Source organism: Falco rusticolus, chromosome 4 (assembly GCF_015220075.1).
Source record: "Falco rusticolus isolate bFalRus1 chromosome 4, bFalRus1.pri, whole genome shotgun sequence".
NCBI lineage: Eukaryota > Metazoa > Chordata > Aves > Falconiformes > Falconidae > Falco > Falco rusticolus.
Window position 1 is genome coordinate 26,417,113 of NC_051190.1, and position 26,520 is coordinate 26,443,632.

General features: G+C 55.7%; 1 protein-coding gene across 1 annotated transcript in view; it reads left to right on the forward strand.

The window, feature by feature from the left end:
* The window catches only part of HS3ST6 (heparan sulfate-glucosamine 3-sulfotransferase 6), a 40,616-nt gene extending 14,330 nt beyond the window's left edge, over positions 1–26,286 (forward strand). Inside the window, exon 2 of the mRNA XM_037385449.1 lies at positions 25,347–26,286. Coding sequence (XP_037241346.1) covers positions 25,347–25,965 — 619 coding nt within the window. The 3' untranslated portion in view covers positions 25,966–26,286. The remainder of the gene's footprint in view (positions 1–25,346) is intronic.
* Positions 26,287–26,520: the final 234 nt, after the last annotated feature.

The window sequence follows — 26,520 nt, forward strand, 5'->3', positions numbered from 1 at the left end:
GGAGAGCTGGCAGTGGTGGGGATAAAAGCAACATATGTCTGATTGAATAAGTGGAGAAATGCAGGCCAGATGGCTGGAAATACTAAGAACTGTTTAATAATTTCTAAACTCTTTGCTCTCAGGAGCAAGATTACAGGCACTTGCAATCTTTTCCTCTCTGCTCAGTTAGCCCTCTGTGTTGGCTGTATGACTCTTGGCTTTGGCTAGAGCTCTTAATATTGTTTGTGACCTTCAGAAATTCGTGAAATTATTATTTGGGGTATAAATGTTGAGCATCTTTGAGAGACCAGCCAATGATTTGTAAGGATCACCCCTCCATCCCAGGCAGGTGGGGCTTTGGAAGTGCCTCTGTGACTGTCCCAGCCCCATATATGCTATAGGGTCTGAACAGCCCAGCAGTGATCGGGGCTGGTCCTGGGGGAGACTGGTCTCCTGCTCTAATTTGCACTGACCTGGCTGGACCAGTTTGAAAACAGGAGTGTCTATGCCAAACACTAGCAAAATCCCTGTCGGCTCCCTGGAGCAGAGCACGAGTAGATCCGTGGGACAAGGACATGGATCCTGCCACTGAGCTCGAACAGAGCAAGGGCTGATGTGCACCAGATCTCCTCTGGCTCCCACCAAACTGTGTAACTCAGCAGAGAAGCTGAGCTCAAACCATTTGCCTTGTAGCAGTCCTTCCTGGGAGAGAATTTGGGACCTGGGTCCTACAAGGTGCCACCCTCCTCCTGGCACTGACAGAGCCACGCATTATGTGGGGCGAGGGAGGAGGGGGATGAGTCTGAGGGGCTTGGGGGAATGCATCTGAAGGGCTTTGGGGATGAAGATAATAGAATCATTTAGGTTGCAAAAGACCTTTGAGATCATCAAGTCCAACTGTTAACCCAGGACAAGATAAAGGTACCTGAGATGCTCCTAGGGATGGGTCCTCAGGACAATGTTCTGGTGATTGCCGACTGCTGCATTGTCCTCCCTGGACGGTAGGAAGGACTCGGAGAAGCTGGGAGGACCATTGCAGCCCCCACTACCTTCAGGTGTCCCGATCTTCCCCATACAGCATGTCTACGGCCAAGTGTCTTGCCTTGGTTCCAGGAATGCTAGGAAGAGGCGAGTGTGGTGGGACGGACCAGTGCAGGAGGTGGATGGGGTGGTGCTGCCACGGGCTCGGGGCATGATCGGGGCAGTGGTGTAAGGGGCCAGGCTGGAGCAGGCAGGAACATGTGTCCTCTAGACCATCCCCGGTGTTCAGCCCCTTGTGAGGTTAGCAGCAGATTTTCTTCCAGAGTTTCCAAGAAGATCTGGAAGTGCCACTATAAGAGGGGAGGCGCTGACCACGTGCCAGGACATGGCCATGACCTGGGCAGGATGGGAGCGGAGAGGTTTGCAGCGCTGAGGACTTGTGCTCTGCCATGACCACCAGCCAGCTTCCCCGGCATGGGAGCCTGGGATCGTGCAGGCGTGGGGCTGGCGGTGCAGGTGATGCCACATCGCACCTTCCTGAGGGTCCCTGGTAGTCGGAGGGGCTGCCTTGTGTCAGCGCTTCATCTCTCCAGGAAAGCTTCTCTCTCTGGGAAGACACAAATTTGCATGTCAGTGGGGAATCCGAGCTTTTGTTTGTTAGGGTCAAAAGTTTCATTTTCATCAAAGCAAGAGTTTGCTTTTTTTCTTTTCTTTTTTTTTTTTTTTTAATACAATGGGAGTGATGATCTTGCAAGTAAATTCTTGGATTTGGTTGGTCTTGGTGTTTCAAAACCAGGGAGGTTTTTCACAGAAAGCAGACATTTGTGTTTTAGAGGAAAGGCCAGTCTTTTTGCTGCTTCTGAACCTCACCATCGGCTGTCAAATTCCTCTGTGGATGGTTGTAAAAATAGATATTGTTATATTTTCTCTGAAATACTTGCTACTTTGAACCAAATTGCATGCGGGGGTGTTGTGTGGCCCCTTCAAGGGCAGGTCCTGCCGACCTCTGTGCGGGTACCACGGGTTGGAGACCTCCTGGTCTGTGCTGCTCCTTCCCAAGCCGGGGGGACACCTCAGAAATTAACAAATTGTATTCTTTGGGTGATCTTGATTTTACAAAACCAAACAAACAAAAGTGCCCTGGTGTCCTTTGAGGGGAAAGGCATGGTAGGAGCAGAAATTTCAGTTACATGAAGTTGGAAATCCTGAATAATCCAAAAATAATGCAGGTTTCAGTTTTTGAAGTTCCTTGCTTTCCTTGCACAATGGAAGGGGGCAAAAAAAAATATCCGTGTATATATCCCGTTTTGAGGAAAATGAATTGTAAATAAGAAAACCAAATCCGAGTTAATTCTTCTTTTCCAAGCACAGCTCCATTCAGTGTTTTAAAAGTCGAGGGATTTAGGGATCTGGAGATAGCGTCAATGTTTTTTGGTAACAAGTACAAACTGTAGCGGGTTTTAAGACTTCAGAAGCTGTTTCTGATTAGTAACTTTTCTTTTGACAACTTTTTTTTTCTGTTTAGGAAAAAAGAATGGGGGAAAGGGCTTTTTGTAACACAGTTGGGCTAGAGATGGGGGGAAATCTGTTTGAAATATGCAGGGACCTGAAAGAAAATCTTGAGTGAATAATAAGTTTAACTGACCTTAAAATATCCCATTGCCATGAGGGATTTGAGACTAATACTTCAAATGGATTTTTGATGAGGCTTTCCAGGCTGTGGGGAATTGAATATTTTACCCAACACGTTTTCTGATCTAAATTTTCACAATAACTAGGAAAAATGACTCTGAAATGCCTAAAGAAGTTTTTACTTTGTTTTTGTGTTTTTTTACTTTAAAGCTACTGCCATGCAGGGAAAAATCAATTTACTGGAAGGTGACTTTTTGGAACTTTTTTTTCTTTTTTTCTCAATGCTAAATTTCCTCCTAAAGCAGGATTCATCCTGACCACCAGCCTGTGTCCCTACATGGCATCCTTGGCTAGTAGCAGCTGGCGCTGTGGGATCCAGCGTGGTGTTACCCCTGTGCCCGCTGGGTCGTGTGCCCCGTGCTGGAACCAGCCTGGGGGCTCGGTGGGACCCTGGTGCGGTGGCCCGCTCCCCGGGATCCCTGTCCTGCCCTCTGTCAGCAGCAGGGCTGTGCTGGTGGGGGGTGTGTGGGCAGGCACCTGTGGGAGAAGTGCTCCAAAAGGGCAGGTCATCCTTTGCCGGGGTGCAGAGGGACCCCCAAATCCTGGGACAGAGCATCCCTGTGGTCACTCCTCTCTGACATGGAACAACAGACGCTTTCTGGGCTACCTTGCTGTCTGTCCATCCATCCATCTGAGAGGCCGATTCAATCAAAAGCAGACAGAGGGATGTCCCAGGACCAGCGGGGCTCCGTGACGGGCTCCATTCATTCCCCCCTGCCCTGGAAAACGAAGCCCGGGGTGTCATTAACACCCCATCCTGCCCTGCTCTGGCCCCTCTGATCCCGAGGCTTTCCCGGACCAGTCCCCGGGATTGTGACGGGAAACCTCCAGGCTCTGCCACTGCAGCAGGAGATCCCGGCCGCCAGCCAGGCACAAACCCACACGAGTTACGGCCATGCTGCTGTAAGAGCCGGGGAGCTCCGCAGCGCACATCGCTCTCACCGATGAGATGTTTGACAGAAGCTGCGATCCAGTTGGATGCTCTGGAGAAAATGGAGCTTTATCCTCTCCTGGCATAGTGTGACAGTCGTGTGGTCCTGCCCCAGCTCTGGCCAGTGTATCACTCTCTTTCTTATTTTGTTATGATTTTATTAATTTTTTTGTGTGTGCTATAGACCCGTGCCTTGTGCTGAGCCTCTCCAGCTGCCAGCTCCAGCAGAGCCACTGGGGTCCCCTCGGCGCAGGCATGTCCTGGTGGGTGGCTGGCCATCGGCAGGCAGCGGCTCTGCCCCGTGATGGGTTACGTGTACTTCTTCGGCGTCGTTTTGACTTTAGTGATTATGAAAATAAGCTCGGTGGGCATGAACCAGACAAACACCCTACTTATGCTAGGAGATTAAAAATAGATCTATTTTATCTGCTGATCAGGTTTTGAGTTGGGGTGTCGAGGAATGGAACAGAGTGGTTTAGCGAGTGGTGTGAGCCTGGATAAATGCAGCATCGCTGTCAGCATCCCAGACATCTGGGTGGGCAGGGAGGGCGCAGGCAGCCGTGGCTCAGTGCCATCCTGTTCCACTGCCAGCACCTCTTTCCCTCCACCCCCAGCTTTATTTTGCTTTTATTTTTCCCATTGCAGCCACCCCTGGGTGTCCCAGCCTGTGGCCGAGCACAGCCTGGTGAGCTGCTGTCACTGGGAGGAGAGCTCTGCTGGTACCCCCCGTTCCTGCCCGCACGGACCACCCCGGCTTCAAAGCCATTCCCCATCAGGGTCGCTGTGCCCGGCTGCGGCCCGGGGAGCCTGAGCGCCCTGCGGTGCCACCCTCAGCAGTGCTGACAGCCCAGGGCTGATTGCCATGTGCTCTGCATTTCCTCATCACACGGCGGGGTGGAAAACCCACGCTGAAGGGGAGGTGGTCCTGGTCCCTTTGCCCTGGGCAGGTCTCATCCCACACCAGCCGCTGGCATGCCGTGGGCTCACCCCTGCTGCAGCGTCCTAGTGGCCTGGGGGTCCATGGGCTGGTGGGACCCTGTGGATGGGGCTGGGACCCTGCAGCTCATGGCGGTTCAGCAGGGTGCATCGGTGCGGTGTGCTGACGTGGGCTTGCGAAGCCAGCCAGCATGAGCCCGGTGTTTGCAACTTCATGGTGCTGCTGTGTGTGGCTTTTTTGGGGTGGGGGGACCCGATGGGTCTGCAGGTGGGGTTTCTGGCCAGATCCTCCAGCATCCTCCTTCACAACATCCCCTGCATCCCTGGAGGCTTTTAAGCTGGTGCTTCCCAAGCTGTGGCTGTGGCACAGAGCAGCGAGTTGCTCTGGTGCTGGAGTTTGTGCCGGTGCTCCCCAGCAGCCCTTGACTGGCTTTGGAGCTGCGTGACACCAGAGTGTGGCTCCCCAGTTTCCAGGCTCCTCTATTTCCAGGCTCCCCTTCCTCTGCAGCTGCCAGCATGAGGGGGAACAGAGCCTGACTGGGGGCATGAAGCTGCAGGGGATGGGGGATCAGCCCGGCGGGTGCCTTCTGCACATCACCAACTGCAGAGATGAGGACAAGGATGCTGGGGGAAGACATCCCACGGGTGGGGGGGGCTGTGGTGGCACCCCAGAGGCTGAGTCAGTGAATGAGGGGGGCCCTGGGAAATGCTCCTGTCAGCTCGTAATGTCCCACCCTGCATGAGTCCAGCAGCAAACAAGCTCCCAGTGTCCTCCCAGCTTTTACAGAACAGCTGGAGTTCCCAGGCGTGCCGGCCGTCAGCTGAACGTGCCTTGGGAGGAACGCCTCTTGGCCTCCCGCCGCTCAGCGCGCTCCAAACGGCCCCACATTTTTCCTCTGTTACATTCAAAAAGGGGAAGAAAGAGGAAATTGTGGTCCCACGGCAGCCGCCGGGGCTGGGGAGCTCCCCCCACCTCCCAGGAGCACGCAGACCCTGTGAGGGTCCTGCTCGCTTTCCGCCGGCACGGCTACCGGGACCGCGGGCTCCCTGGTCCCTGCTGAGCAGGTGGTGCTGCTGGAGCCCTGGGATCGTTGCCTTGTTCCTGACTGGTGTAGCACGGCTCTGGGATCTGGCCCTTGCTCTGCCCAGCTCGTGGCTGTTTGTAACAGAGATGCTGTTCGGTGCGTGTGTGAGCGTGGGTGTAGCTCTGCTGGGGGTGAAAAGACCAGTCAATTCAGCCGGGGGGGGGGGGGGCTGGGGACCCGGCCAAGGGACACCGGTGGACCAGTGCGCTGGTGTTGGCCAGCAGTGGGCTGATCTGGCCCACCACGGTTATTTCAGCATCAGCCGGGCATTCAGCACTTCTCTCCGTGCTGCTGGAGGAGCCGGTCCTGGCTGCAGAGGTGGGAGGTGGGCTCCCATCCCCCACACACGGGCTGCAGGGAGGCCAGGCTGTGTCCCGCCAGGCAGGAGCACATGAAGCTGTTGCCTTTGTGGGTGCTTGGGTGCTTGGCATGGGTGCTGGTCGTGCTGGGCTTCGGCACGGAGTGACTTGTTGGCTGTGGTTGCTGACTGACAGGACAGGGATGGTGGCAGGAGACCTGGGCTGCCACTGGGTTCGTTTTATGTGCCTGGTGCTCGCTGTCCCCATCAGCTGTGTAGGACGCAGTTTCCGTGCTGTTGATGATTTCTTAGGCTGGGTATTAGCAGACAAGAGCCCAGATAGTGCTGCTACGCTGGCTATGTCCTCAGCTGTGGTTTCCAGTACTTTTCCTTATCCGTGGCTGTTCATGAACCCTTTCACAGCAGGACCATCAGCTGCTGCAAGCCTTGATGCTACCAGTACTTTAAATACAGCCTGTTTGCTGGTAACAGCCCTGGTGTGGGCTTGGTTCCAGGTGTCGTCGGGCTCTGCAGCCCAAACTCACCATCCGAACCTCCACTGTAGCCCCCAGCCACTGCAAAGCCCCCGGATGCTCCCCCCTCGGGCTGGCTATCAGGAGCAGCTGCCAGGGATGCGGGGATCGATCTGTCCGTCTAGCTGCACGTCCCCATCCATCATCCCTCTGCCCATCCATCATCACCCAGATATTGAAGTATCTAGTGAAGGATGCTAACGCAGTGATGCTGAAGGAGATGAGGAATGGATTCAAACTCCTGGCTGGTGGACATACTGCTTTCCTTCTCAGCCAGGTACATCAAATCCTTCCCAGTGCTATGTGAGTGGGTAAGCGAGTGTCCCTGTGGTCCTGTGCTGGGAACCTGTGGGAACGTGGTTCTTCCTTTTTTGTGGCTCCAGAGTGCCAGGCAGCTGTGGTCCTCCCATGTTTTGCAGCTGGATCTGACTCTCTGTGGACCAAGAGAGTTTTGTGCTGCGGCAATTGGCTTGCAGGTCCTTGACAGAGGCGGCCAAGGTGGCTGCCAGCCTGACTGCAGCTGGTGCCTCAGAGGAAAAATTAAAGCAAAGTTAAAAAAATGAGCTGGGTTAAGAGAATGAGCTGGGTTCTCACCTTTCCCGGGAGTTACTGGGTGTCTGGCTGCAGCCCAGGGGAGACGGTGTCAGTCCCAGGCAGCCTTGGTCTGTGCTGCCACAGAATCACTTGCTGTGCCTTGCTCCCTCCCCGCTCTGCCAGGCTCCGAGGACGGAGAGCCCCTGGTGCTTACGGAAACATTTTACTGCTGATAAATTTAGGGGGAAAAGCTACAGGCTGTGAGTAAACAGCTGAGTGAGGGGACACACATGGGGCACCCCACTAGTGCCCCTGCCCCTCTAGTCCTGTCCTGGGGAGATGCCCTCCGAGGATGGGCTGCACCTGGAGCACAGCCGTGGTGTTAAGACACTGGAGAATCCACACAGGCAGCCCTTAGTATGAGCTTACCCACGTTATGAGATGCAGGACAGCCCACATCAGAGGGCTGGCTGCTGTGACACTGCAGGGTTGCCTGTGCTCCTTGCCCCAAATCAATGCCTGGGAATGAGGGGCAGGGTGGCTTTTGGGGGAGTGGCGGTGGGGAGCTGCTGGCGTTTGCAGCCCGAGGCTCCTGCTCCCACAGCCAAAAGCGGCTTGAGGGCAGGCAAACATTTCCTCCTGCCCCACCTCGGTGGTCTTGGCAGAGACGTGGTGGTCTTTGGGCTCCTGAGGAGCCGCTGCTCTTGTAAAAGTGAGGCAGGGTCCGGTCTGGCTTCACAGGGGCAGCTGGATGGAGCCCTGAGCATCCCTGCGGGGCTGAACCTTGGGCAGTCCTGCTGCCTTGGCAAACACCGGTGGGATGGCGTGGGCTTCCCCAAACACTGGTGGGATGGCGTGGGCTTCCCCAAACACTGATGGGATGGCGTGGGCTTCCCCAAACACAGGTGGGATGGTGTGGGCTTCCCCCAAACACAGGTGGGATGGCGTGGGCTTCCCAGCAGTCTCTGATGCCCAGCCCTGGTCTGGACCATACTCGCCGATGGAGGCATTGCTCTGCTGTAGCCAGGAGAGGGGCAGCTCACTGGGGAGGGGGCTGAAGGTCTGGGTGCCCCAGCCAGGGCTGGGCAGCACCTTGGGGGCTCAGCCACAAGCTGTGGAGGTGGCAGCATGCTGGCACAGCTGGCACAGCTGTCAGGGGAGAGCCACCTTGGCTGGTTGCTGACTTCCTAATTTTCAAACGTAGAAATGAAAAGCAACCTATTGCTTCCGGGAAGCACATAAAAGTTGATGACTGGAAACAGCACAGATTAAATTAAGTGTGTGTTATTGTCACTGCATCAGTGGAAAAGGCGGTGCAAGATTTACTCCCCTCCTCTTGCAGTGCGAGATGAAGAGCAGCTTTCTGCTTCTGCCAGCTTCCACACCAACCTCCGCTGCTCCACTGGCCACCACCTTCCGAGGGCTTAGGACTGTCTGAAATACATACAATGGCACATAATAACTTGAGAGCAAATAAAGTCACCTTTGAATTCCTCTTCCCACTTTCTGAAGCCCCCAGCCTGGGGCTTTGCAGAAATGCCCTTTCTCTGCCGTGACTTCACTGCCCTGCTTTGCCGGGGCTGGGTGAGACCCTCCTGTGCTGCCCTGCCTGCTCCAGGGTCAGCGCTTTGCCCAGCACGGGGGTCTTTTCCCATCAGGAAGAGAGGCTGTGGCGGCGAGACATGCTAACATCATGGGCTGGGGTGTGCTGGGATGCTTGCTCATTTTTTCCCTTATGAAAAAGGCAGTCTGGGGACAAACCAGCAGTGGGCTGTCCCCAGAGGCTGGCGTTACCCTGGGGTGTGGGGTCGGGGCTGTGACCCTTAGGATTTCTGGCCTGGCTGCTGTTAGAGCTGATGGCCAAGCCCTGGCAGAGTCCAGCCCCTGGCTCCGGGGACGGCTTCCCTGCTCGCAAGTGCAGCTCTGCCCGGCGTGGTGGGCAGGGGCAGCTGCCGAGAGGGGCTCTGCCCAGGGAGCTGCTCAATAGGAAGATTGTTGAGGGTCCTTCCAACTTCTGCAAATGAGATTTAGTTGCAAGGAGTGTATTTCTCCTTCCTCTTCAATGCTGCCTGCCCAAATGCCCTGGTACTGAGTGGGACCCGGGGAGCCTGAAGCCCAGCAGAGCAATCTCATGGTGGGGCTGGCGTGGACGGGGCTGGTGTGGATGGGACTGCTGGGTTTTGGGCTGTGCTGGAGGTGCCTTCCCCTGAGCCAAGGGCAGTGGTCAGGGTCGCAGCTGCTGCTCAGCCACAGCTTTTCATGGAAATGGGCAGACTTCCTATTTTTGATCCTTGTCCTCCATCAAATCTGGCTGGAATTGGCTGGTGGGATCAGACGTGGCTGGGGGAAGAGGGGCAGACAGCTTGGCGGACAGGCAGACAGACCGTGTGATTGCTTAAGCCACATTTCCTTAGGAAACCAGGCTAAAAATAATCAAAATCCAGTTCTTTCCCACAAACAGCTCTGGTTGCCATAAACCGATGCTTTTCCAGTGAAGAAATGTTTTGTTAGAGAATTCCCAGTTGTTCCTGCTGGAGGGAGGGAGGAAGGGAGCACTGATGCTGGGGTGGGAGATCTGAACCTGTCAGGGCACTGGGGGCTCACCCAGTGCCGGCGATGGGGAGCTGGGAGCTGCTAGGGGCTCAGCCCAGGCACGAGGCCGGAGAAACCCCCGCATCCTCCAAGCCTTCCTGATGGCTCTGCAGCCCTTTCTCCAGAGCTGGAGAAACAGCTTCGTTTTTTTGCAGCAAAGTGCGTAATCCACCCACGTCTCCCTCCTCGGTGGGGGATTTCCTTCGCCTGGGGACCAGCTGAACCGCAGGGCGAGGGGGGGGGGAGGGCGAGGGCGGGCTGCTGTCCCACTGGGCACCCAGCAGCATCTCCAGCATCCCGAAGCCTTGCTGTCCGGGCTTGGCTGGATTTCTGAGGCTTTTCCCTTATCTGCAGAGGAAACAGTTATTAGCTCCCATGTGACGGGCTGCAGATTGGGGAGGGAAGTCCTGCACACACATGGAAGTGGCTGAGCAGGTTGTCAGGGAGAAGAACCATTTGGCAGCTGTTCCAGGACCGCAGGCTGCACATCGGGGCTCCTTTCCCGATTCCTTTTGCCTGTCTCCTGCTGGCGTTTTGGCAGATGCCGCAGGATGGGATGGCACGGAGCAACTCTGGATGCGTGAACAGTGAGGGCTCTCATCGCCATGCTCCAGGGTGAAGCTCGGCCCTGCTCTTTGCTAGGAAACAGGGCTTTTCCTGATAGAAAAAAAAAAAAAAAGAGCTAAATTTGTTTCCCATCTTCCCTCAGGCTGTATTACAAATTTGACACAGATGGGGAATCTTTTGTTTCTTGTGGAAAACTGGATGCATTTTCCATCCCAACAAGAGCAGCATGACAGCATTCGACCCGAGACAAACAGCAAACAAACCATATTTCTGTTTTTTGTTGTTGACAGAGGTGGGGAGGGGGGATGAGTTCCTCTAGCTCAGAGCCGTCGTGGGCTGTAGGACAGCTTTGTGGGGAGCCCAGAATGGCTCCGTGGTGGCACCAGCTGGGTGTGGAGATGGGAGATGGGTGACCATTACAAGGGGGTTTTAGGTCAGAGTTTCCCTGGGCAACCCCCAAAGCCAGGGAGGGAGGCTACAAACTGCAGCATCACTGCTCAAACTAGAGGGTGCAGGGGCTGGGCTGATGGACGCTATTGTGACCACCACTCCGGGGAAGGGGAAAACAAGGGGATGGTTTGCTCTTGCTTGGGGGCTTTTGGGCACCCTCTTGGCTTTGCTTTCCAGCTGCAGGTGGAAACCTCACTGCTTTCAGGTGTCATTCTGGCTCCCTCACCCTGCTTGGCCAGGGAAGGCGGCAAGGAGGGCTGGACAGCCCTGGCTCCATCCCTGCATCCTTACAGGCAGCTCTCTCGAGGGGTTGGCGGTAACCGTCACCTTTGGATGGGTTAACCTGGGGGTAACCTGCTGCTCGCCGGAGCTGCTGCCTATTCCAGGCTGTCAGGCAGCATGCATGCGCGTGCAGCCGTGCCTCCTGCCAGGGCCAGGCAGGCAGCAGCCCAGCGCTCGCCTGCTCGAGCTGTCAAAGGCATTACAGCAGCGCTGGGGACATGGGACGGCCGGATCCTGCCTGCAGCCCAGCCGCGGCTGGGGGCCGGAGGGTCTGCGATCGGGGCGTTGCTGCCTCAGCACATTTCTGCCCCTTCTGCCTGTGCGCAGCTGTGGCGTTGCTGCCCCCCGTCCCCCCCTCGGCAGGCAGCCCCCTGCCCCACACCTGCAGCGGGTCCTGGGGCCGCACGCCTGCGGGACATCTGCTGCCTGCCCCGAGCCCCCCAGCAGCCCCGCGGAGGGTCCCTGCACGCCAGCCGAGGGCTGATGCTGCAGATGCTGCTGCTCATCTGCCAGCTATTGAACCCAGCCCAGGCACCCGCAGAGGTCTGTCTAAATTCAGGTAATTGCGCCAATATGGTGCTTTTCCTCCCTGGGGCCAAACTCTACAGCTTGTGCATCACTTTGGGCTGTTTCTTGAAGCTGCTGCTTGCTCAGAGCAGAGCTGGGCTGGTCCAGCACCACGCAGCGAGGGCAGGATTGGCCCTGCTGGCTCCGGTCCCCCCTGGCTGCAGGCAGCCCAGAGCATCCTCCAGCTCAGAGCCCGGCGCTGGCGGCAGCTGCTGGCAATGGGTGCCCAGCGCAGGAGGGGGTTGATGCTGCAGGGTTTGGGGCCATGGTGCAGGGGCAGTGTGGGGGATGCTCCCAGCAAGCCGTGGCGGTGGCAGGCTGGGATGGAGGCGGGGGGGAGCCAGGGCAGAGTGAGGCACCCGCTCAGTTCTCCCCCTTCGGAGGGCTGGGGTCGGCGGGTGCGGGATCCCATCCGCAGGGGGATTGAGGTGTGCGGTCGCCAGTGATTTCGTGAGCGTTAGGTTCCCAAATACCTATGTGGATCCGGCCAAGAGAGCTTAAAACTGTCACTGGAAACTGTGCTGATGGATCCCCACGGCTTTGTTGCAGACCTCAGACCTGGCTCTAGTTCATGAGTGAGGACTGATTTATGTTTCCTTAGGTAGAAATGAGACAGTTTTGGATACGTTTCAGAACGACTCGTGGTTAGTTTGAAGCTGAAGCTTTGAGCAGGGCTCGGTGCTTGTTCAGCAGGGGAGAGCCAGACTGGGAAAGCATTTTTGCAGAAGCCTGCATGAAGTGTAGTCGGTGGACTCACCACGTGCTAGATCGGTGCACGGCGGCGGGAGGGATGGTACTCTGATGGCAGGGTCGGGCTCTTGCCTCACACGAAGCATCTTTGATTTCTAAGTCATCAGATCCAACCGGTGCAATTTTAAACTGGATGTGGAAGGTGCTGTGGGCAGGAGAATTATATTAAAATTGCTTTTGTTAAAGCAGTTGAATTTGCTTGGTTTAAAATACGGGCTGTGTGCGTAGCTTCTGCTTCTTGATTTACCTACTGGGGTAGGACCCGGGGTCCTCAGGCAGGAAGTGCAGGGAGAGCCTCGGCAGCATCATGGCAAGAGCTGTGCCTGCTGGGCATGGTCCTGGCTCGTCTTCTCCCAAAGCTGTCCCAGAGGAGCCATGAGAGGACCCTCAGCTCTCGCCCTGGGCTCAGACCCCCTCTCTTCAGCCCTTGCCGAGTCCGTGTGCCATTGTGCACCGTGGTGCTGGGGCAGGGGAGCTGAGCATCCCAGGGGCATCCCAGGGAGGGCTTTTTTCTTGATCTCTTCTACCAGCTGCATTTTCCACTGGCTGTCCAGTTTGAAGCCCAGTCCAGCTCTCCCTTCCCCTTGATCCCCCTCTTTCATGGGGCAGACCCAATACCCTGTGCTGTGTTTGGGTACACTGGTTCCAAGGTAACTTCTGGTGGGTTTATGTGTCAGACTGTGGGGGTTTATGGCCAATTCATTACTCTGAAATGCATTAATTGTTTTCTAATGAGCATCTGACCCTTGGTGATGCCAGCAGGACCTGGTGGCCATGGGACATAGCTTCTGATCCGAGCTCTGGTCCAGGAACCAAAAAGTTCAAAGTAGCCGGTTTTGTCCATTTAAAAGAGGAGAAAATGCAAAACAAAGGCTTGAAAATGTTAGAATGAGTTACGTTAAATGTTGTGAGCCAGGGGGGCAGAGCTTTTCTGTTCCCTGAAAGCTGCTGGGGGGGTCCCTTCCTCACCCCGCAGCCCGGTTGGGATGGCTGTGCAGGAAGAGTGGATGGAGGAGGACGAAGAGCGCGGTGGCAAAGGGTTTTCTCCTCCCCAGAGCACATGCCAGAGGGGGACAGCCAGCCCTGCCAGTGGTGGCCTTGGAGCGGCCATCTGGAGAGCCCGACAGCCCCTTCCCCATCGCTCCGCGAGGGTCCGGGCTGGGGCTGGGCGAGGCGGCAGGGCCAGCCCCATACTGAGATCAAATAAACACAAATACACTGAAATTATTCATGGCTCTGGGGACTTGTCTCGATGCCTCGTCAGCATCTGCTAATCAAATCAAAGCAGCTGTCAATTCGCCGGCCAGCGGGAAGGTCTCGCTCTGGCAGACATGTGTGGATTCCTCCTTTCTTCCTTCCTCACGCGGGCTCCCGCTGCTCCTGCACCTGCGACGGGGCTGGGATGGGGTGTCCGACATGGGGCTGCTGCCTGCGCACCCTCCCCAGGGCTGCCCCTCACCTGCACCCCACCACCGAGGCAAGGATGGATCCCAGGGACCCATCGCTGCAGAGCGCGGCGCAAGCCCTGCCACCAGCACTGTGCCATGGCTAATTAGTCTGAGCTAATTAGCTGAGAGCTTGTGGCTTAGGCTGGCACTGCTCAGGGGCTGGGACTGCCTACAGCCGCTGTCCCCCAGGCCATGGCACTGCGTGGCAGCCAGGGGATGGATGCACTTGAAATATTGGAGGATTTTGCCTCAAATTTGAGTATCGCAGCTCCTCGGTGTGGCAGGCACTGGCATGCAGCTGCCAAAGCCCCGCAGGCAAATGCAGAATTATAGACGACCCTCTTTTTTCTTCTGTCCCCTCCCCAAAGCAGCAGATGCTGCTGTACTGTGCGTGGGGCTAAGCTGTGGGAGAGAAAACCACCCTCTGCCCGTGGGCACTGTGGGATCGGGCATCACCCATGGGGACAACCCTGCGCCCCAGGAGCTGCCGTGGCAGAGGCGAGCGTGGCTGCAGTGCTCAGTGCATGGTGCGGGCACGGCTTTTCCACCCCTGGAGTATCCAGACAGGGTCTGGCTGTAGTTTGGCTGCATGGGGTGAGGCAGAGCTGTGGGGGTCAGGAAGGAGGTGCTGGGGTGCTGTGCTGCTCATGCCATGACCTGCGGGTGCAGTGCCAAGGGGAAACCTGGTCTTGGTGCCCTTGTGCCTTCTCATTTGTCTTTTAGGAACTGGTTTTAACTAGGATGCTCTTCCTTTTGCCCAGTTGAGTTTCAGGAAGTGCAGGAATTCCCATCTCTGCTAGCCACGTAACTTTAAACCTGAAAAAAAGAGATTTTGTGGGCTTTTTATGTCCTTCCTGTGCTGTCCTCCATCTAGGTGGGAAACCGGGAATGATCAGCCCATTGCTGCAAGAGGATAATTTAGTGAAAAACGATATGTATGTTTTTTATTTGTAATTGAAAACAAAGACCTTATAGTTACAGTGATCTCAGGGATTTTTTTCTGTTTTTTTAAACAGCAATAGATTTTGCATCTGAACAGCCTGCCAGAAGCGCTCCGCCTGCCTGGAGTGCTCAGGCTGGGAACAACTGGTCTGTAAAAAATAGCTGGCTATTGGAAGTATATAAGTATGCATTAATCGTGTTATGCCCGCCCGAGCAGTGTGTGCATTGCAGTCACTGGGTTAGCAGGGTGCAGAGCAGCAGACAGGGGTCCCTTCCCCTCCCCAGGCTGTCGTGCCGCAGTGATGCAGAGCCCCCAGCCCGGCAGCCCCGTGTAGCTTTAAAAGCAAATTTTTCCTTATTTATTGGAGCACCCAAGGATCCCAGTTATCAGAGGTATAAAATTTGTCACCGGTGCCTCTACTCTGGTTGCAGAAGAGCATAATTTGTGTTTCCCTGTGCTCAGACACCAAGTCAGGTCATAAAACACAAGATGCATGGCGAGGGGAGGGAGTATTTAAAAGGCTGATTCCTCTGAAAGGTGTAATAATCTGCCGGATTACTTGCTGGGGTAGCTGCAGGAAAATTTACTGCCTTGGAAAGAGATTATCAGCAGCCGCTGCTGCCAGCAGATTTCTTCCTTTTCTTTTCTAAGAGGAAGGAAGCTTTTCATTGAATTCCTGCTGCTCACGCCCGCCAGCGATGCCCCCACTTCCCCCAGCCAAACCACATCAGTTCTCAAAACTTAGAAGGGGAAAAAAAATATCCAGACGATGCCAATTTTTATCCTTATCTCCCCATTCAGGTGTGAGCAGGAAATTCAAGCCTGCCTCTGAAATATGCTGGTGTGAGCTTACACGCGACCGGCACCTTTCCTGCTCGGAGGCGGAAGGTGCTGAGCGGCAGAGGGGGGTCGGGTCTCACCGCAGAGGCTGGGTCTTGCTCCCGAGGCAGAAAGAGGAGGAAGCATGAACCCTCCCCGGTGCAGGGCTCCAGGAGCATCTCACCAAGCCCCCGCTGCAGGAACAGGCTTTGCATGGATGGCACTGGGGCTACCTCTGCTGCGAGCCAAGCAGGGACCCCGACCCTGAGCATCTCCTCCTGTGACCAGGGACAAAAGCTCAGTGTCTGCATCCCCCAGCCCAGGCAGAGCCGAGCCAGTCCTCAGTGGAGAATGGAGCTGGAGCAGCTTCCCAGGCTGGAAATCAGGGCCACTCATGCACCGAGTTTGCAAGTCCTCCCACGGTGCCCCCACCCATACGTTGGAGGGACCAGACCGGGGGCTTGGCAGGGGCGTGCGGGGGGGTCGGTTTTGTTTGATTTCATTCCCCTGGCAGGAGGAGGGTGGTGACAGGCCGGGGCAGCTAACCCCTTTAATTGTGTGCAATGAAGGCTGACAGTGCCGAGGCGCAGCCTTTAAAAGGGGTACTGAACCTTTAATTCCTGAATAAATCATCTCCAGTCTGTTGCTCCTTCATCTGCAAGCTGTTTGAGCGCGGGTACATATTCACTGCTGGGAAGGGTCATTTGGAGATCAGAGCCCTCGATTGACCCGGGTCACAGGCAAGACACCTGCCACAGGCTGTCCCCACGCCCCCGGGGCTGCCGGGACTCGGGAATCAAAGGGACACCGGGACCGAGCTGGGAGAAGGGGATTTCTAATTGCTGCCACGCAGACGTGCTTCATTCCGGAGGGATGGAGAGGGCTGTGCGTGCCCGCTGCATCCCTGCCTCGCGCCAGCCTCCCACCAGGCTGGGCATGTGGCAGCCCACGCTCTCCGTGGGGGTTTGGGGATTTTAACATAGGAGGAGAGGAAACGGCCTCCAGTTGCGCCAGGGGAGGTTTAGATTGGATGTGAGGAAGAAATTCTTTACTGAAAGGGTGGTGAAGCACTGGAACAGGCTGCCCAGGGAGGTGGTGGAGTCACCGTCCCTGGGGGTGTTCAAAAATTGTGTAGACGTGGCGCTTAGGGACATGGTTAGTGGTGGCCTTGGCAGTGCTGGGTTAACGGTTGGACTTGATGATCTTAAAGGTCTTTTCCAGCCTAAACGATTCTGTGATTCTGTGATTTGTGTCGCTATTCTGTTTCTCACCAGTTTTAACCCAGCCAGCGGGTTCAGCTGCTTTTTCACTAATGCTTCTTCAAAACACGTCTTTGCTTGTCGCCAGCAAAACATTGCTCCTGGGTTTGCTTCAGGTCCCCCTCCTGCAGCTGAGGGCTGCGGCCAGCACCGTCCTGCTGTCACTGTCTCTGGGTGAGCTCTGGGGGTAGCAAATGTCCCCATGGACTGTGGGGTGCCCCATTCTCGTTCCTGTAGCTGTGGGCAATGGCTCTATCGGCGAGCAGGAGTCCCAGGGTGGCCATGGCTTTGTGCCTTGGCCAAGGGGCACCACACTGGGCAAGAGCATAGTGCTGGCTGTGAGGGGTCTGTGGCAGACATCAATGTGGAGCTCAGCTGCTCTGCTTTTGGGGTGACCTCGTGCATTATAGCTCCACAACAGAGAAGGGACCGTCTCTGAATCCCACAGATGCTAACAGAGGCCAAACAGCCTCTTTCTCCTGCACTGTCGCTCCCGAGCAGGGAAGGAGCTGTGCCCTTATTAACTCTGATTTCTGTTCTTCATAATCATATGCTGTTATGTGCATTCAGCGAGAGCCCTTTGGCCTTAACGACCCCACTGGAATAACCAAGCAAAGAAAAAAAACCTTCAGGGCCTTGAGCTGCCCATAATTGCAACCCCCAGCCATAAACATGAGCACGATTGCGATGCAAATGCCGGGCAGTGGAGGGGAGCTGGTCTGGGTCTGCGTGGGAGCAGGAGTGGGTGCCGGGGCTGCAGCTGCCCTGTGGTGTTGGGAGGGGGGGAACAGGCTTTTTCTCACCTTCCTGCTGGGGACTTGGGGTGTACAGGGGTCTGGGTGGCTTTTGTAGATGAAGCAAAGCAGCCATGGTTTCCCAGATGGCCCCAGTCATCTTATCAGGGTTAATAACTGGGTATCGGGTGACTTGTGAAAGCAGCCGCTCCATTAGAAATGCTAATGTTGGCTTCAGCTTCTCCCCTTTCCCTCTGTCTGCATCTCCCAGATCTTGATGCTAAGTCAAACACAAAACTTTCTAGCTCCTGGCCCTTCCTGGAGCCCCCCAGCAGACCCCACTGCTGCCTCCCTCCTGCTTTGCAGCCCTTCGTTGGATGAAGCAGCTGGGCTCTGCAGCCATCAAAGGGTCTGTGGGGCTCGGACCCCACGGGGAGCAGCCCTGGGCAGCAGCACCACCCAGCCCATCGCATCTCCCTTCTCCTCTGGGCTTCTCTTGCCACCTGACCTGGCTCAATCCCAGCCCAGGGACCCCATCTCCCATGGTCTGATGGTGGGAGAGCTCTTGGGTCTTTTGCATTGGCTGGGGACCCTCCAGCCATGGTCCTGGGCTGCTGCCTTGGCCAGAGGCTGCTGCCCAGGGATGCTCCAGCTGGGAGCGGGGCTGTGCAGCACCCGACAAACCTCGGTGATCTTTCACGTATCAGACTTTAATTAGGAGCAGAGGGCAGGGGGCTGGGGGGGTGGAAAGGAGCATCAATAAATTATCTTCCTTATTGTTAATTGACGTGTCTCAGAGTCAGCTGATCGTTGAGCCAAGGGCTTGGCTCCCCTTCCAGGCGCATCACAGGCTCGTTACTGCCATCATTAGCATATTCAGGTTTCCCTGCTTAAAGCCAATTAGCTCCTGGCCAGGCCTGGTGGGGAAGCCGTGGCCTCATTTGCACATTTTTGAATTGGTGAAAGAATCAAAAATAATGGAGGCAGGCCTGGGATGGAAAGCGCCCGGGGGGCTCTGCCTGCTGGGGAGGCACTGGCAGGACTCCTCCGAAGGGGCGGCAGGGAAGGAGAGGGGGAATATCACAGTAATTAGGAGTAAAAAGGAACATGGTCTAATTTGCTCCCGGGCGGCTTGTTGGTGGGTGCAGCCTTCCGTGCCTTGTGCTGAGGTTCAACAGATGCCCGGGTGCTTCCTCCGGGAAGAGGAGGGGACGAAGGGGACAGGGGTGGGGGGTAAGCACGGCTGCCCACACGGGTCCCCCACCCCGCTTTGGGGACCGGGCGTCTGGGATGCCCCCCAGCAGCCGGGGGTCTCCTTGGCGGTGCCGAGAGCAGGGACACAAGGCTGGATCTGTCCCTCCCGACACCCTATCCCCCTCGCTGCCTTCTCGCATCTTCCTTCCCAGCAAAGGTGCTGCTAATTTGGCTGCCTTGAAGGAAAAGGCTGGTATCTTATAGTCTACATAACTGGTTCCAGTTTAACAACTTCATAGCTGCGGTGCGGCCACAAAGGCAGCCTTGTCCTGCCGGGTGAGATAAGCCTGTTGGAGCGATTCATATGCAGATCCGGGTGGTACTGGGTGTCTGCTGGGAGAGGATAAATCTGTCCCAAGCCTTGTCCCTCTCTCCTGGTTCCAAACTGTTTTACATTTACACAAAAAAGGTTCTGTCCCCCATTGAGCCCAGTCCCGGGCAGGCTGTCACCCTGCCTTTGAGAGACGAGGTCCCCTGGAACCGCAGCCGGACTCCCTGAGTGTCCCCTGCCCAGACAAGGCTGGGCTGGGCGGGTGAGCGGAGCTGTCACCGGCGCTAAGCTGGGCTCTCCCGGCCCGTTTTGTCCCCCACGTCATCCCGTCGCCCATCTTACCGCCTTGAAAGAGTCACTTCTTTGGCCCGGCAGAAAGCTCTCAACCATATCCCCTCCAGCAGAAATCCCCTTGCCTTTCACTTGCTTTTGTCGGGGCTTTTTTTTTTTTTTGTCAGCGCTTGGGGTTTTTTTAATAATAATGGAGAGGAGCTTTTTCTCCCTTTTTTCTTCCACTTTTGGTGATAACTGAGAACCTGCAAGCCCTGATCTGGAGGGCACCCATCACCCACGCCTGGGGTTTATCTGGGATTTTGGGGCCTCCCTTCACACTCCTAGCACAGCTTGGACCTGCATCTGTGCTAAAGATACTGTAAAGTAAAGATACTGGCACCTTTCGGGGGGGTGGGTTGCGGACAGAGCCTGTCCTGCACGTGAAGCAGCCGCGTGAGCAGCTGCCATGGGTGCTAACGCAGGGATGCTCTCGGGCTGGAGACTTATTTATCAGCAATGCTGTCCTCTGGCAGGCGCAGCCATTACTTTGTGCTCTCAGCTTGGTGCTGGGAGGAGTTCTCCTTCGTCTGCAACAAAATCATCCTCGAGCTGAGGAATCATGAACCAATTAACCCTGGAAAGTTATGTCGGCCCAGCTTTTTGAAGTCTGCTTTGATTACCTGCCTGCTATGGCTGTTAATCTGTATTTAATGCAGCTTTCTGCATTTTTATCAGGGCTGTAAGTTATTGCACTTTGCTACCCCAACAGAGGAGGTAATTAATCTAAACGAGGGCCCCTGGGAGCACAGCCGTAATCTGCAATTTCCCATTGACTATAATAGAGGGAACATCCCGGAGAGGTCCAGCAGCCCTTGGAAATGCACCTCGGCTGAGAGCAATTAGGGGATGTTCCAGATGTGAGCATGTTGGCTCAGCCCTCAGTGACTGGTAAGCGCAGCCCCAGGTGGTGCTGAGCTGCCCGTGCAGGGTACTGGGTGGTACAGCAGTGGTCCCAGCCTCTGGGCAAGTGGGTACCACGGCTTGGAGGGTGACAGGAGGATGGGGATGGGTCTCTGGGGTGGGTGGGAAGGAAGGCTTGGTGAAATGGTGAGCGAAACGGCTCCCAGCAGGCTCTGAGATGAATGGTGGCGTTTTTCATCCCTCTCTGTGATTTTGCTAATTTCTTTAAACATTAACAGTTTCACATGTTGAGTATTTCTACATAGGAAATCCCACCACTGATGCCTTTCAAATGCCCGTTGTCTTACTAGTTATTAAAACCTGAAATTTACCAGCTTAATAGAAAGGTAAAAGAGTTTTATCCCTCCTCCTGGGCACATGGTATCCTCTTGAAATACAAATTCCCTCCAGAGCTGTCAGGGCACTCCCCCGTTGCAGTGTCACGTACCTGTAGGTGATGCTTAGCATTCCCAAGGCGTTCTCTTAAGGTCAATAAGAATTAACTGTAAATTTAATTAAAGTTTCCAACGCTTGTGCTAAAGTGGAGCATAACAGAAGCCTGGTCTGCTCTTTGCCAGTTTAAGCCAGATCTGAAGGGAGACAGGGGTTATCAATAATTAACTGGAGTAATTTAGGGGAAAGTATTAGGGAGTTAATGAAAATGTGAAATAGTGTAATTATCTTGCAAGTAGCTGGGAGTGATTGAGCTGCTGAGGAAGAGGAGGTGCAGCACGATTAACTGCTCAGAGGCTGCAGGTCCCGATGCGGTGCTGGGGTGATGCTGAGACCCAACGCCCCCGCCACGCCCCACCCCCACCCCGACTCCAGCAGCCGGTGGCTCCACACTAACCTGGTGCAGGATCAGGAGTGTAAAGCCAAGTCAGCGGTGTCCGGCCCGTGGCGGGTCGTGCGCCTTTCGCTCCCATCAGAAACAAAGCTGTAGATGTGTTGGAGCCCGTGTGGGCGTCTGCCTAAGTGCTGGCGTGCAGGGCGTACGGTTCGGATGGACCAGCCTTGGCGGGATTTTGCATGGGACGTCACTGCCCTGATGCTGTCCCTGCTGGGGGGCTGAGTGGGGGGCTGTGCTGGTGGGGGGCAGGCCTCTGCACCCCGTCACCACGCACAGGAGTGGCTCGCTGCTGCTCCAGCAGCACCTGTGCAGAGCTAGGAATCCCTGCCCCAACATGGGCTTCTATTGAAAATTCTATTTTAATTGCATTTTAATTAAGCCTAGGATGGTGTGGTTGGCTTTAATTGAAGTAGGTGCAGTTCCTGTTTCCTGAGAAGCCCTGGGTCAGCAGGATGAGTGCAAGGAAGGTGCTGGTACTGCTGGGTGCGGGTCTCCTGGGCTGCCTGCAGTGAGGGGGTCCCGGGTGGTCCTGGAGATCCCTCTGCCCCACAGGCCCCTTAGGGGTGGCCTCGGCACCATGGGGCTCAGCCTGGCTCTTGTCTCTGCAAAAAGGAAGAGGCAGGGTAAAACGGCTTTTATTAAAATATTTTGGCAAAACCTTTGCTGGGGTGTCAGGCTCACATCGCTTTCGTGGTCGCTGTGCCAGTGCTCGTGGAGAGCACGGCTGGCACAGAGGGGGCTCATGGGTTTCCTCTCCAGTTTCCATCCTCAGGAGCACCAGGATGGCAACTGCAGCAAACCCAAACCATCGTGTTTCACAAAAGCTGAGCACAACTGTGGATTCCTGAGCCACGCTACAACTAGTGCTGGTTTGTGGAGCTCAGGCTGAGAAAAGCGGTATTTTGGTTTAACGTGGACTCTCCAGGATCTCAGATCACTTCATCCCAATGTTTGCTGTTTGATAATAAACATTTTATTGCCCATTGAGGAGAGGGACTGTTTTAGGTCTTAAGCCCACGTTTGCTGAGAGAGGGTTTTGGGTGGGCACGCGGCACAGGGAAGGAGCCGTTTTGCTGTGCAGAAATCCTGGTGGCATCCGGGGAAGCGCTGCAGAAATGCTTCAACAAACCACCCAGCGAAGCTGTGTGAAGCAGCCTGGCAAACCCCGTGCCAGGTTTCTGAACATAATTAGAGTTAAACATGCTTTGCTGGCTCGGCATGTGGCAGAAAGCCCAAGCAGCAGGTTGGAGGTGTGCTAACAGTGGCGTTCGGAGGTGGGCGATCAGTTCTTGCTTGGCTCCAGGCAAGCGTGGCAGGGGAAGGGCTGTAGGGGCCTGATCCTCGTTTGGGAAGGTGCTTCCCAGTGGGAACCCTGCCAGTCAGCCCCTCCGGTGAGCATGGTTGTTTGAGGCTGGGGGGAAAAGGTGCTGAAGAGGTTGGGGGAAACCACCCATCACTCCCCCAGGATGCGTGTGCCCCAGAGGGCATCCCCCTGCCTGGGGCACTGCTGCTGCCAAACAGAGAGGCTGGGCAAGGATGCTGGGGTGAGAAGTAGCTCTGAAAATGCTGGCACTGTCCAAAAACAAACAAACAACAACAACAAAAAAACACGGGGGGTAAAAAGCCACAAATGGCTTTTGCCTCTTGTTTGGGGGAGGGAGTTGTGCGGGGCCCAGCATCACTCACAAATGCTTTTAATAAAGTGTTCTTTCCTGCGTCCAGAGGAAAAAAACCCAGAAACCTCAAGCTTTTTCCCATTACATAAGGAACAGATGCTGCTGGGCAAAGCCCTGGCTTCCCCACAGCAAAGCCCTGGCTGCAGTGTGGCCCGTCCCCTCCTGCCCTGGGACCCCACTCCCCGCCTGTCACAACTCTCCGGTGCTGCTGCTCCCAGCAGTGGGATGGGGATCCCTGAAATACCCCATCATGTCCCGAAGTGCCACAGCCAAGAGCCAGCCCTGCTGCCGGACCCAGTCACAGCCTGGTGGGAAGGTCCATCCTCGTCCTCCCGCTCTGGCAGCGTTCCTGCAGGGATGCTCTGGGCAGGATTTGGAGCTCTCCCTGCCCTTAATGTGGGTCAGCTTGGCCTCGAACGAGCAATGTTAAATAAACTTGCCTGGGTGAGGGAGGAGAGGTGTATGGGGGCGTGTGGGGGAAACCCCTCTCCTTTCTGGTGAGCCTCAAGGGACACAGGATGGAGCAGCCCCAGGGGTGCAGGGGAGGTCTTGGGGGGAACCGTGAGTTTTAAAACCTGAATTCTCCCAAGTTCAGGCAAAACGGAAAGTCTTTGTAGGAAAAAGTCTGTCCTGTCCCCACCCTTTCCTTTTGGTTAGGTGAAATATCTCGGTTAGACTTGATTTTTTTTGCTTTATTTTACCTCTTGTCACAGTCGATATTCTGGTATTAGTACGTTTTCCAAAAGACTTCCTGATCCCTGGAGCTTGTCCTGGGATGCCTCCATGTGTGGAGCAGCTTAGGCTGGATCCCCATTGCTGACCCAAGCGATTTGATGTCAGCATGGTGGATGTTTGTTGGCTGGATGGCTGTAGGCATTACACAGCAGCTCCTACACAAGCCAGGTCATTGCTTGGTGCCTCAGTTTCCTGTTGGAAACAAGCACTTGTCTGGTTCAGTTCCCTGCCATCTGCTAAGAAAAGTCCTAGGTGGGAGCAAAGGACGTGCTTATTCTCTGTATGTATTGTATGTATTTCTGTGTACAACTGGACGTGTCATTTTTATTTCAAAAGAGCTATTGAAGTGGTTTTGCCATTTCCCAAAGGATTAAGCAAACCTCTGAAAACCTCGTGTCCCCTCCCTGTGGGACAGCAGCCTCCTACCTGGGACAGACCCAGTGCAAGGACAGCCACCCTGGTCGGGTGGGCAGCAGGGCTGAGCCCCTGGCACCACAGCAGAAGGCTGCTGGGCTCCGAGCAGAATGGCATTGCGGCCCAGCTTTCAGCAACAGGCTCCTCTGGTTTACGTGGCGGCATTGGGGGGGCGTTGGGGGTGTGTGCATGTCACCCCAAGCATGATGGAGGGAGCGGGGACCGCAGCTTGTGACAGCATGGAGGAAATGAAGCCGTTTCAATCCCAGATGAGCCCCATGAAGAGTGAGCTCCAGCTCTACATCCATGTGGGATCCATTGGCGAGGGTTCCCGTGCAGGGTGCGGTGGGAGTGAGCTGGTAAGATGTGGCTGGGATGCAGCAGCACGTGCTGCCAGTCCCCCGGCACATCTGCACTGTCTGCCAGCAAGGGAAGCCGTGGGAGCAGCAGCTCAGAATGGCATTGCATGGTGGGGAGCCACGCTGGGGGCTGCGCCCGCGGGGACCCCTGAGCTGCCTCCCAGCTGGCCCCACAGTCTTGGCTCAGGAGGCTCTGCCCTTGGTTCGGGAAGCCAAGCTGGGAAAGCCAAGTCCCCTTTCCACCAGGATGGCTGGAGGGGACGTGTCCATCCCTAAGAAGGGGGATGTGAAGGACTCTGGGCAGGTGCCTGTGCTGGTGGCAGGGGCAGCCTGTTCTGCAGCCCCTGGCTCTCTCCTAGGGTGACATGCCTGGGTAATTTCTTCAGCAATTAATGCCTCATTAAAGTGCACAAGGGAACAATCAAGGCAGTGAATTTTACACAACACAATAGCTGGGCCCTGAGAGGTTTTCTGTTTTTGTAAACTGTCTTTTTCTGGCCTTAACTGCTTGCTGTCTGGAGGCAGAGGAGGTGGGAGCCTTGGTGGGCATCTCCATCCCCAGCTGCTGCTCGGGCTTAGCCCCAGTGGCTGCACAGCCCCGTGATGAGATTTTCCTCTTTGCAACCCTATGTGGTAAGTTGACACCTCTGGGACATGTAAATCGGTCTGGAGGCTGGGATGAAAACCAGCCCCGTCCCAAAACGTGCGTGCCAAGATGCCAGTCACCACCACTGAAACTCAGTGGGGTGGAGGAGGAGGAGGCAGAAGGGTTTTCCAGGTCTGGAATGGGCATTGTGAGGAACGTCTGAAGGGGACTTAAAGCCTGCAAGTGCCCTCTGGACAGTGCTGCTGGCTGGACAGGGTGACAGGGAGTCCCCTTCTTGGGGACAGACCATGTCCGGGGCGAAGGGCAGGCTGAGATGAGATGAGCAGAAAGGAGAGACCTGGGCATGGGTGCTCCTAGGAAGGCTTTTGGAGACGAGGAGATGAGTGGTGGGGTGTGACAGGGCAGTGTTCCTGGCTGGCAGGAGGGGAAGGAGAGAGGTGGTCATGGTTGGGGAGCCCCTGGGCTTTTCTGGCCAGGTTTTGGGGCTTGCTCCTGCTTCTCCCTGTCGCGGCATCAGGTTGGAGCAGCTGTGCCTTGAGCCCTGACCGTGTCCCTTTCTCTCCCCAGGAGCCTGATGCCGCGGACACTGGAGGGGCAGATCACGATGGAGAAGACCCCCAGCTACTTTGTCACCAAGGAGGCTCCCCGGCGCATCTACAACATGTCTCGGGACACGAAGCTGATCGTGGTGGTGCGCAACCCTGTCACCCGCGCCATCTCGGACTACACGCAGACGCTCTCCAAAAACCCCGCCATCCCCAGCTTCCAGGCCCTGGCCTTCAAAAACATCAGCACGGGACTGATTGACACAAGCTGGAGCGCAGTGAGGATCGGGATCTACGCCAAGCACCTGGACAACTGGCTGCAGTACTTCCCCCTCTCCAAATTCCTCTTCGTCAGTGGGGAGAGGCTTGTCAGCGACCCAGCTGGGGAGATGGGTCGTGTCCAGGACTTTCTGGGTCTCAAGAGGGTGGTGACAGACAAACATTTCTATTTTAATGAGACCAAGGGCTTTCCCTGCCTGAAGAAACCGGAGGGCAGCAGCAAGCCCCGCTGCCTGGGGAAATCCAAGGGGCGGCCGCACCCTAAAATCGACGTGCAGGTGGTCCAGCGCCTGCGGGAGTTTTACAGACCCTTCAACATGAAGTTTTATCAGATGACAGGGCAGGACTTTGGGTGGGACTGAGCCATCCGTAGGGCATGCTGCCGTGCTGGGACCTGGTCTGCCCAGCAGTGTGTGGAGCCAGGACCGCAGTCCAGGGATGCTGGTGGCTGCCATGGTCCAGGGATGCTCATGGCTGCTGTGGTACAGGGATGCCCGTGACGGCCCCACCAGCAACCTCCTCCCTTCGTTCTAATTTATATCAGGTCTTTTCTGGCAAGAAATGGACCCTTCTGGAGTAGAGAGAAATATTTAAGAAATAAAAATACAGATGACCCCTCTCCCCTCCCCGACCAGATTAAATATTCTTCCATATAAATCTTGCTAATCTGTATTAACCATGACCGTTCTGGGTGGCAAGTGGAAGGGTGTGAGTGTGTGGATGGGAGCGTGTGGGGGTGATGGCTGTGCCATCCACAATAAAAGCTTTGGAAACCAGTTGGTGCCTGGGGCGTGCAGCCAGTGGGTTTTTGCTAAATCAAATTCTGGTGCTGAGCGCAGGCATGGTCTGCCGTGGGGAGGTGGGTGAGGCCGTCCAAGCAGCAGACCCCAGGCGTGGGGTATGTTTTGCAGACAGAA